Source organism: Quercus suber, unplaced genomic scaffold (assembly GCF_002906115.3).
Source record: "Quercus suber isolate HL8 unplaced genomic scaffold, Cork oak 2.0 scaffold_226, whole genome shotgun sequence".
Classification (NCBI taxonomy): domain Eukaryota; kingdom Viridiplantae; phylum Streptophyta; class Magnoliopsida; order Fagales; family Fagaceae; genus Quercus; species Quercus suber.
In genome coordinates, this window is record NW_027069684.1 from 947755 (window position 1) to 960133 (window position 12379).

Consider the following 12379-nt stretch of genomic DNA (forward strand, 5'->3'; position numbering starts at 1 on the left):
CTCTCATCCTCACTACCCTCACTACCCTCACTACTCTCCTCAACTTGATCATCAACAACTGGTGCTTTGCCAGCCCTCCTAGCACAAACCTGCTCAGCACAAACCTCCTCAACTTCATCATCAACAAATTCAGCATTATCATAACCTCCAAATTGTGAAAAATCAGGTCTGTACTCAGCATCTACACCTACACCTTCTAGTTCACTATCAGGTACTTCAACTGGTTCATGCACTGGATGCTCCACAAACACATGAATCTCCTCATATCCCTTTACCAAATCAGTCATGAACATAGCAGCATCATCATCAACCACCTGATGGAAATTTGCGTGCTCTGGGTTCACACCAGGCATTTTATACCATAACTTATCTACTTCAGTGTAGCCAAACTCCCTACAAATACTCTCCATTTCTACTTTTGACCACTTATCTGGGTCAAATTATACACTATATCAATTGTCCCTCCCACATACACTTGAGGGTTCCACATGAAATGCCCACCATGGTGGACATGCAGATTAAAAAACTCATCCATCCTGCATGCAAGTTACGGGCAGAAAACAGAATGAAAAAGATATCCACTATTGAAATTAATAATACTTTGTTAGGCTAATAAACAAATAAAAAAGCATACAATACCGACAACCCATTCACATGGACCCAGCCACTTATTGAAAAGCAAGACACGATACAGACAATCAATGCAAATACCAACACAAAGATATCAAGGTCAATATAGTGGTCCCTAATAAACAATAGTGACACACAATACAGACAAACAACCACAAATGCCAACAAAAATACAGTCAGTATTGTGGTCCCTGATAAACAAAAGTAAAACAAAAAGTAAACAAAAGAGCTGCAAATACCAAAAGCAACACACAACAGCCAAACAATGCAAATCCCAAAAATATTCCACTATCACAGACAGTATTATGTCCACTACAAAAGCTAAAGGAGAGAGGAAGAGAGAGAGTGAGACACAACGAGAGAGATAAATCAGAGAGATTGAAATTCCAGAGCAATAACAAAACACAACATTTCAAAATACCCAAATTCTCAAAACCCAACAGCTGAGATTCAGATGGCATTCATAACACAGAGAGAGAGACACATAACGAGAGAGAGAGAGAGAGAGTTGGAGAGAAATAATACCTTCGCAGCTCAGCACAAACACTCTGAAGCTCTGTGATTATGCTTGCCGATTTGAGATTTTTTGAGCTTGCTTGTGGGTTTTTTGTGCAAATCTATGGTTTGTGATGAGCAACGGGTAAGGTAAGAGATTAGGGATTGCACAAATCTATGGGTCTTGCCGTCATGTGTGTTCAGGTGTGAATAGCGTCATTTTGGGTTTTATTTGGGTTAGGGAGGGTTACGTTCTGATCAAAAACAAAAAAAAAAACAAAAAAAAGGGATGGTCACGTGAGGGACACGTGACTTTTAAGGCGGGAATAACTAACAGTGATCCCCAACATTCACTGTAGCTATTATTTTATCATTTTGTATCAATTCCGTTTGCTACGTCAGCAAAATCCGTTTACCATGTAACGGGAGGGACAAAAATGGAACTGTTTTTCAGAATAGGGACTAAAAGCGGTAAAAATAAAACTTAGGGACCAAAACAGAAATCGTGTGAAAATGTAGGGACGAAAATGTGCTTTTCGCCTAAAATAAAATAAAATAAAAGGAATTTTCACGACATCATGATAATAAGTTGCAAGACTGGCCTTATACGAAATCCTCAAATGTCGAGCCGCCAACCATGTAATCAAAAGTTTGGTTGGTTGACTGACTCTAGGTGTACTTCATTATATGGAGATCCCATATCCCCATCTACCCTTGGTCTAAAACTAATCATCAGACTACAGTCCTTAGAGGTTGCAGCTACCAAATAGTCCTTCACAATCTTCAAGCTTTCATCCATAGGAATGAAATGCAAAGAGGTATATCTATGTGATACTTCTTCTTCACCCAATTCTCCACATACTGGACAAGACTTAGAAATAATGTCATATATAATAAGCATGAATTGCTCCTTCTATGTCAAAATTGTCCAGCTTCTGAACCTTAAGAAGCTGATCCAGTATTCCAGACTTACAAACTGTCTCGGAAACAAGCTGTCGGAAATTCTTTGTGCGCAGGCCACTATCTGCACTAATGACAGGCTTGAGTGCATCTTCAAATGCTTCACTAGTCACAATATTAGTACTGTCTGCACCACCACCCCAGCCCCCATATATGAGAGAACCATTCAAAAATACCCGGAAATTATTCTGTGGCGTGGTAAAGAGATAATTGATAGCTTTGTGTATTTTGTCCTCAGACTTGGAGAACAGATTGAGAGGATTGTATTCACTTAATTCTGATATCTGTAATAAAAAGTGGAGTGGGTCAGAGTCTTAAAAGCATACAAAAAAAAATAATAACAATATCATTTTTGAAGGAGAATGCTTATACGCCAAAAAAAAAAAAAGTGCACAAATTTCAAAAGTGGAATCTGACTCATTAGATCAAACACAGATACAGGTTTGACACAAACTAACTTGACCCCAACAGCACCATTACAAAAGAAGGGAACCAGAATTTTATTTTGGGGGTGTGGAAGGGAGGAGTGACCGAGTGAGTACCTCTCCTTGATGCAACTTCAGGGTTTGGTGCATTCTGAACCGAGATATGATCCGTTTATCAGCATTTGCTTCAGATATGAATCTTGAACAAGGGAGAAATCCACATTTGGGCTACTTTTTGGGAAAATGGAACAAAAAGAAATGAACTAAAAAAATTACTTAGCATTAAATTTGAAAGTATCATTCAAGAGTCACTAAAAAAAATTAACACCATTATGAAATATAATTTTTTTAAATAGTAAGGGAGTGCACCTTTATCTCAACAAATATACAAGGTACACCTTTGAGAGTACCTAACATAGAAAAAGCAGAATTAACTACCACTCTTTTTCTTTAAATATTATACTAAATGAAATAATCACAATGCAGATCATCAAGGAGATTTTGGTGCTTGATTTGAAGATCAAAATAGCTGTTTAACACAATACAATTTCTAAGAAGAAATCAAGTGCCCACCCATTGGCAGTATACACTTCCTATCAGAATTTCCATCCGGATGGCTTCCTAGAACACGAGATAGCAATTAATGACCAAATTAATTACATTAACCATTGTGATGCTATATTTTTTTATACGTGTGAGTGGTAAATTTCATAGGTGCTTCTCATTTTACTCTTTTGGTTCCCTAACCTCTTGGGGTTAAGGGTTTTATTCAAAATGTGTGACAGATGGCCTAGTCCTCTAGGGTTGTGAGGGGTTGTATTTGTGTGCGCCAGGGATTAGGGGCCTCTAATACGTATATTGAGCCTTCTTGTATATCTTCCGCCCAAAAAAAAGTGCAAGTGCTAGAAATTCCTACAAGCACAGTAGCATGATCTTCTAATGAATTTTAATCCTGCAATCCTTCTTCAACAGTTGTCTATTTTGAAACATGAATATTGTTAGAATTATGGTTTAATGATTAAATTCACCATTTCGAACAATCGGTAATTTATCATGATATCAAAGTATGAGATCCTAAGTTCGATCTCTATTTTCATCCTACCTCTTATTTAAAATGTTAAAAATCTCACATGTTGGGCCCCCACTTATTAAAGGGAAGTTTAGGCCTACACGTGAGAAAGAGTGTTAGAATAATGGTTAAAGATTAAATTCAGCATTTCTCGTAAACTTTTGGGACAAATTGGTATTTATCAAATATCTTGCAACTCACCATCTAATGGGGCTGCATGTTTTTTACCAAATAAATTTTAAGTGAAAATATAAGGGAATGGGCTAGCTTTAAATAATAGCAACTAAAACAAGCATGAAAAAAAACATTAGCTGGATTTGAATTGAGATTAAAATATATTAGTACGGTAACCATCTGATTTTTGAATAAGCTAAGGTTTCAAAGCTAAGATCCTTTTTACCTGCTTGCTAACTGTGATACTTGTGTGAGATGCACACCTGTAAATATTTCCGTGTGACACAGAAATTGTAACCAAGTGCAGGATAATTATTCGACCAAATTCTAAGATTCAGAAATTACCAGGAAAAAGCGAATGATCACTCATAAGTAGCGCAGAATCACAATCTGTATCAACCTTGGCAGCATCAACTCGCCAAGCAGGACGCTCACATAGAACGTTCTTCTCAATTAACTCCAGGAATTCCCTAGATACAAGGACACGCATCGGCCATATTCGATCCCAGCCAAGATCAGAAAACTTCAACTAACGCTAGTAATTTCAAAATGTTCCCTAGCATCAAACCATTTTCCCTTAAAACAATCCAATCTAGTATGGTTTTGAAAATCCTAATATCAACATAGCCAATCTAATTGTAATTTTCCTTTTCTTTTCTATAAATGATCAAAATCAACTATAGCAACACATAACATACAAACCACGTGCTAATTTCCTGGTAGTCCACAATAAACTGCTCCAACTGATAGGAAAATGCAGAAACACAACATTTAAGCAAATCAGTAAGTTCTCCCATACCACATTTGCATCATTATTCAAATTAGGCATATTCTAGGAAGCACGGACACAAATACGGTACGATACAGTGGCACAAGAATTTCTAAAAAATTATAACATAAAATGGTTGGTACGACACTGGTATGACATGGGTACAATACCCTAAATGAAGTGTCTGTTCTTCCTAAGGCATATTACATCCTTTAAGTTTGGGGTCATTTCTAAGGGTCTGTCATAAAGAGTTTTTTGCGCTAACATGCATTTTAAGCCAAAAATTCCCCAAACCACTAAAAAAGAGCAAAAGGGTTCCCTTTGAAGCTGCTAAATTTGCAGCATCTAGCCAAAAAAAAAAAAAAAAACTCTACAATTCACTATATGCTTTATGAATCTAGAACTATAGAGCATGTAATTTGGCACGCAGTCAAAATACTAAAGCTGTTTTTAGTTAAAACTCTACTTCACATTGTTCACAATGCCAAACAAGCACTAAATCAGTCTGTTGACTGTGAAACATACAATTTACTTCATCGAGTACTACATCAAGGGTCTAGTTAATGCATACTCTTAAGGCATACATTAACAAATCCGTTTTTGAGAAAAAATTATCAGGAATTGAAAAAGCTGTTAAAACTTTTTCAATTTCCAATAAAACTTTTTCCAATAATGGTATACTGTTGTATGCCCTTAGGGTACACATTAGTAAAATTCTTACATCAATGTCAATATGCTAGTAGAATCTTATTGTTAATTTATTAAAAAACGGCATCATTTTAAACAAAAAAGATGGGGGGGGGGGGAATTCTTTTATTTTAGGCTGGTTAAAATGTGGTAGGGCATAACAAAAGGGCACATTGTCCTTATAGTAGTCAACGGACCCATTTAAGTTAAAAACACGTTTGGTTGTAAAATCTATTTTTAGAGCATTCTCACCAGCTCGTGTAATTTTTTTTTTTTTTCCATCTATTTTAGTATAATAACTTACTTTTTCTATTTTAGATACTCACGTTTCAAAAAACCACATATCATATTATCTATTTTACACTACATTTTATTAAAATATCATTTTTTTTTAATTATTTCTCTTTCTTCATATACAACAACCATCATTCCTTTATCCGTTATTACCTGTTATTATGTAATAACAAACTTGTTAATTTTTACAATTATACGCTACTATCTAATAAAAATAACCACTCTCACTTGCAAAAAAAAAAAAAAAAGTGAGATAAGTATAGTAGCGCATACCTAGAGTCAATATATTTATGGTGTATTTGGATACCACTTATTTTGCTGAAACTGAAAATTTATTGCTAAAAATACTGTAAATAAATGTAAAAATTAGTTGAAATAGTACAATAAAATTTATAATTAGTGTCAAAAAGTCCAATAAGTCTATAAATAATATCAAAAATAAGATAAATAGTAAAATAATTTTAATTTTCTCTCCTAGTCCAAACGCACGATAACCTAAAAGTTGGGCAACAATTTCTTTGTTAGGGCACGAATTGATGCCGTCTATCTCCTTCCACAAAACCCGTTCATTCTTACTCAACACCGTTGGGCTCCAACTCCCCGGCGACCCGACCCGAGGCACCTTCTGTACCCGCATCACTTTCCCCACCTACACATACATACACACATAAGCACATACATAAAGCTTGTTGAAGTAAAAAATTAATTGTGCAAAGAATTTGAGAAATGGTAAGGTGTTTTTTGTTTACAAAGGAGGAAGAGGATCCAGTGTAAGCAAGAACAAGATTACAAGCTCCTTCGCCTCTGTTCGCCCAATCACCAGCGTCCTTTTCCTCTAAAACCAGACCCTCCATCCAAACTTACTGTTTTGCTCTCTGTGATTTCAAAATTCAAACTCGCTTTCACAAACAGTAAAATCAAATTATAAACACTTTAAAAAAAAAATTAAAGAAAGAAGAAGTAACAATTAACCAAAGCGATGGACAATAATACCAAATTTTGCTTCGAGTGTGGTCTTATTAAGAGTTAGAACCTCCACGTACCTGATATTATTATTATTTTTTTTTTTTTTTTTTTTTGAGTTTCAAAAGAGATTGCGACACGACCGAAGTGCGGCCAGATCTTAAAAAAAATCCTATCTGATAGAATATAAATAATGGCAGACAAATATGGTTCGTCGAAAGTGAGAGTGAGAGAGGGAATTTTTTGACTCACTGTGAGTGGAGGCTTTTGAAAGTGAGGGAATTTTTGAAAGTGACTATGAATAATGAGGGTTTCTTTTTTCCTGACACTTTCATACTAGCTTTATTTATGGAAAAGATAATGGATGCATTCATGCCATTAATTTAGGAAATGCTTTATTAATAAGTACCGTGCGTGTTAAGATTTTTTTATACGAATCCTACTTAATAAAGAGGATGAAAAATGGTTAAAAATAACAAAAAAACCACAAAAAGTAGATAAAAAATTGCAAAAAAGTTGTTAACGATACTAGGTATCTCGTTAACACAACATTATTTATTGAAAAAGAAAAAAAGTTAACTCTTTTTTTTTATATAATGTTTGTAATACTTTTTTAAAATAGTTTATTAATAAATTGTATTAAATATTCATTAAATTGATTCTTAATTTCATGGGTCATGTTAATAGGTATATTGTTAATAAATTATTTTAGAAAAATTTTGATATTACTTTTATGGAAAATATAAAAAAATTATAAAAAAAAAATTAATTGTTTTTTTATTTCTAAAAAGAGTTTAACTTATTTCCGGTACTTTTTAAAAAGGAATTTCCTTTTATTTTAATTAGAAACTGCCACAGCACCCACTAACTAAATAAAATGTGAAAATTAAAACTCATTATCATTTGTCATTGTATATTTAAAACAAAAGGATGATGCCGACAAAAAAAAATTAATGATGTTACCCGAGGATTCCTCCTAAACTAGGTGAGTTCAAAACAAATTGTGATGGTGCTATGTTTAATGAAATTGATGAGGCGGGGATTGAAGTTGTAACCGAAATTTAGCTCGAGAGATCATTGCTGCCCTTTCAGAAAAAATCCATGACCCTCTTTGATGGTTATTCTTGAGTAGCTAGCAGCAAGAAGAGCATCCACATTCATCCAAGAGATTGGTTTTTGCCAATCTCATTTTGAAGGTGATTTGGAGTCAGGTGTTAAAACCCTCAAGATTATAGATCTTTCTTTCTCTTCTTTTGGTCATCTTGTCAATGACGCTTTATTTTTTGTTAGCTCCCTTCGAAATTTCTCTTTCTCTCATACTGTGAGGCAAGGAAATGCTGTGGCACATTCCTTAACCCAAAGAGCGAGACTTTCTTTTTCATTCTTTTTCATTGCTAGTTTGGATTGAGCATGTTCCACCGGACTTAGAACCAGTTGTTCTTGCTGATTTATCAGCTCTTTAATTCTATACATGTTGAGTTGGTTTCTCAAAAAAAAAAAAAAAAAAAAACAAAACAAAACAAACAAACAAACAAACAAAACAAAAGGACATGTCCAGTTAAAAAAATACTAGAGGTAGGCCAAATCATTCGAAAAATATATCATAAATTAATGTCTCGAGCATTCATTAACATTTTCCTAATTTTATAAATAAAAAAGAAAGGTGGTGTCAACCTTCTCTTTGTTTCAATTTACTAATGCTAATTAGTAAGTGTGGGGCTAGAAAATCGGGTAGCCTCAGCCCACTCCAAGCCAGGCCCAAAGGGCCCATGCAGAGGATGCATGAGGGGTCCGAGGATGAAAGCGCGAGGACCGACCCCCGAGGAACATATCCGAGGAGGGGCCCGTCCTCGGGCGTCCGAGACCTCGGAAGAACACGAGCACCCCCCCCCCCCACCGAAGGGGACTTCTTGAATATCCGAGGAGGAGAGGGTCCAGTGCCACGCGTCGGTGACGGGAGCACGGTGAAGGAACAAGCCTTAGGCGAGCTGTCACCTCTACATTGAATGCCCTCAACTAACGTCCTGGCCGCATTAATGAGGACAGGACTCCTGAACAGCGCCACCTTGGGTGCTACAACCCACTGGAGGAACAGGGATGCGGCTGATGGGACAGGCCCTCAAGTAGTAGCCTGATTGATCGACAAATAGAGGGTTCGGATCAGTTTAGAGGGGTATATAACGTAGGGAGTCTCTCCTGAAAGAGGAGGAAGGATCGGCATTAAGGAGTTCGGTAATAACCCATACCCTCTGGAACCTTTGTAATGAATCTTAAAAGAAATAATAAGAACATCAAACTTTGGAAGACCAGTCCGAGGAACATCATTGTGCATCCCAATCCATGTTCAAGTTGATAAAGTCACATGCAACCATGCAGGGCAGTTGTACCCCTTACTAAGGCCTAGTTCTTGAGCCCACACTCTATATATTCATTGAAGAGCAATGGGCTTGGGTCCACTCTCTCAATCTGAAGAAGTGTCCCAAATCCGATTCTTACAATTGGCACTGTCTGTGGGAATAACTCGTGCGTCAGTAAGGACAACAGCCAGGCATGGTAGGGTCAGACCCTCACCAAGGGAATTCCCATTGACACGAACCAGCAAGACCCCAACACCCAAACGACTATGGCGACACGAGGCACGGCCAGAACGAGGAGAATGGACGATTCCGAGAAGGAAGCGTGCACACCTCTCAAACCAGCTAAAGTCATATGCATAGAAGAGACCGCGTGCCCCAGGGAGGCAATAACGACCCAGCCAAGAGGCTGCGGGGGGATAAGAGTCACGCCTCTCAGAGGCAGGAAGACAAGGCAGCCATGCAGCAAGAGATAGACGATCTTAAGAGAAAGTTGCACCATGCACAACGAAAGCGACCCGAACCCAGCCTCAACTTACCCTCTGACGACGAAAGTGATGACAACTACAGGCAAGGGTCGACAACACCCCTGAGTGAAGTTTTCTCCCACGAGGATGAGCGCTATCGGAGGCGTAGGCGTGGCAACCCCACCCTTAAGGGCTTAGGAAGCGACGCCATGAGCAGGGCGCTGGACCGGCTCTCCAAGTCGCCCTTTATGCGTCGCATAGACAAGGCGGAGCTCCCTCGAAGGTTTCAGCAGCCGACCTTCGCCGTTTACAATGGCAAGACGGACCCCATGGAGCACATGAGCCAGTTCAATCAGAGGATGGCCGTTCACTTTAAGAACGAGGCGCTGATGTGCAAAGTCTTCCCTTCCAGCTTGGGGCCTGTGGCAATGAGGTGGTTCAATGGCTTGAGGACGAATTCCGTAGACTCGTACAGACAGTTGACGCAGGCTTTTGGTTCCCGTTTTGTCACGAACAGCAGACCTCATCGGCCCATAAGCACGTTGCTGTCCCTGACCATGTGCGATGACGAGACCCTCAAGGCTTACTCGAACAAGTATTGGGAGATTTACAACGAGTTAGATGGCAAATATGATGATGTCGCCATCAACACGTTCAAGAACGGGCTCCCGATGGGGCATGGCTTGAGGAAATCCTTAACTGGTAAGCCCGCCACCAGCGTGCGGCAGCTAATGGACCGGATCGACAAATACAAACGGGTGGAGGAAGACTTGCTGCAGGGCAAGGGGAAGGAGAAGGCTATCCCTCAGGAGATGAGGGATTCCAGGTCGGACCGATATAACAACGCCCGTCCGAAAAGAGATTTCATAGGGCAATCTGGGGTGACAAACGCCCAGGCTGTCGGCGCTGTATTCCGAGAACCAGTGTACAAGGTGCTGGAAAAGATCAAAAATGAACTGTATTTCAGGTAGCCGAATAAGATGTCGGGGAACCCTGAGAAGCGTAACCAGGACCACTACTGCCAATATGACCAGGACCACGGGCATGCTACGGAGGACTGCAGGAATCTCTAGAACTATCTAGATCAGTTAGTCCGGGAGGGGAGGCTAAAGCATCTCTTGCACCATTCCAGCAGCCAGCATGGCCAGACCTATCAGGAGCCACGGAGGGACACAGCCATGGGGCAGCCCGCGGGAACGATTAATGTGATCTTGGCTGCGCTAGGAAGAACAGGCATACGCCCCTCACGGGTGCTGTCCGTGGCCCAAGTGGCTGTCGGGGAGTCCCAGTCAGAGCCGAAGAGGGCCAGAAGAGGCTGTCACCCGACCTTGACTTTTTTCGAGGAAGACAAAGACGGAACCACCCAACCCCACGACGATGCTTTGGTGATCACTTTCAGAATTAGGGGCTATGACGTCAAAAGGGTCATGGTGGACGGTGGCAGTGCGGCAGAGGTCATGTACCCCGACCTCTATAAGGGGTTGGGGCTAAAGCCCAAGGACTTGTAGCCCTACAACTCCCCCTGATGAGCTTCGATGGGAAGTTGGTCACCTCGGAGGGCATGATCAGGCTGCCCATCCAAACCGGCCCGAAAGTAGTGGAGGTGGACTTTATTGTGGTGAACACGTATTCCCCTTACACTGCCATTATGGGAAGGCCTTGGCTCCACACCTTAGGAGGTGTCACCTCTTCCTTGCACCAGAAAGTGAAATTCCCGTCTGGAGACCGAATCCTTGAGATCCGAGGGTGCCAGTCAACGGCAAGGTGGTGTATGGTCGCGGCCACCTCACGCCTGTAAGATACGGAACCCTCGGCCACCCTAGCCAAAAACTTATAGCAACTAACCTCCTCGGTGGCACCAACTGACACGGCTGCTGAGGAAGCAAGGCTCGAAGGCCTAGAGAAAGTGGTCATTGACAACGACCAGGAGAGATTTTTTCAGGTCGAAACCCAACTACCTCCACGAGAGAAGGAGGAGTTGCTTGAGTTTTTCAAGAGTAACCTGGACATGTTTGCATGGGACCCTTGCAATGCCCCAGGGATTGACCCATCCTTCATCTGTCACCGCCTTAACGTCAACCCCTCGGTGATCCCCAGGAAGCAACCACCCCGACGCCCGTCAAAGGAGCACGCCGAGGCAGTCAAGGAAGAGGTTAATAAACTCAAGCGCGCGGGCGCTATTAAAGAAGTATTCTACCCCGAGTGGTTAGCCAACACTGTGGTGGTCAAGAAGAAGAGTGGGAAATGGAGGGTTTGCGTGGACTTCACGGACCTGAATAAAGCCTGCCCGAAGGACTCCTTCCCAATGCCACGAATAGACCAGATGATGGACGCAACTGCAGGCCATCCTCGGATGAGCTTCCTAGACGCCTTTCAAGGCTACCACCAGATCCCATTAGCCTTGGAGGATCAGGAGAAGATGGCCTTCGTAACGCCCATCGGAAACTACCACTACAAGATGATGACATTCGGCTTGAAGAACGCTGGATCTACTTATCAGAGGATGATGACGAGAATGTTCGAGCCGTTGTTGGGCAAGAACATTGAGATCTATGTTGACGATATGGTGTTAAAGAGCAGATTGGTTTCCGAGCATCTGCGGGACCTCGGCTGTATATTCGACGACCTCAGAAAGCACAGGTTGCGACTAAATGCATCCAAGTGCTCGTTTGGTGTAGGATCGTGCAAGTTTCTGGGCTACATCATCACCCACCAGGGGATCGAGGTCGACCTCGACCAAATCAGAGCTATCCAAAACCTAAGGCCTCCGCCCCCCAAAGAGATCCAGAGGCTTGCTGGGATGATCGCGGACTTGAATCGATTCATTTCCAGGTCGGCCGACCGCTGCAGACCGTTCTACCTCCTGCTCAACAAGTGGAAGGGATTTTAGTGGTCCGAGGAATGTGCCACGGCCTTCCAACAGCTCAAGGATTACCTGGCTCGGCCACCCATCATGTCTAAACCAGAGACCGACGAGGTCCTACACGCATACATTGCTGTGACGAACCACGCTGTGAGCCTGGTGCTGATACGAGACGACAGTGGCATCCAAAAATTGGTCTACTACGTTAGCAAGTCATTGTACGAAGCCG

The 12379-nt window shown here is 40.9% G+C and overlaps 1 protein-coding gene and 1 pseudogene across 1 annotated transcript; one reads left to right on the forward strand and one right to left on the reverse strand.

The window, feature by feature from the left end:
- Window positions 1-449: 449 nt before the first annotated feature.
- On the reverse strand, window positions 450-6488 carry LOC112011035 (inositol-pentakisphosphate 2-kinase IPK1-like; annotated as a pseudogene).
- Window positions 6489-9175: 2687 nt separating this feature from the next.
- Window positions 9176-10258, forward strand: LOC136070344 (uncharacterized). The gene has a single exon (XM_065780185.1). The coding sequence runs from the start codon at window positions 9176-9178 to the stop codon at window positions 10256-10258; it is 1083 nt and encodes a 360-aa protein (XP_065636257.1).
- The last annotated feature ends 2121 nt before the right edge of the window (window positions 10259-12379 follow it).

Excerpts from the sequence above, each read along its gene's own strand:
- LOC136070344 (XM_065780185.1), top strand. The coding sequence starts at position 9,176 with ATGCATAGAAGAGACCGCGTGCCCCAGGGAGGCAATAACGACCCAGCC.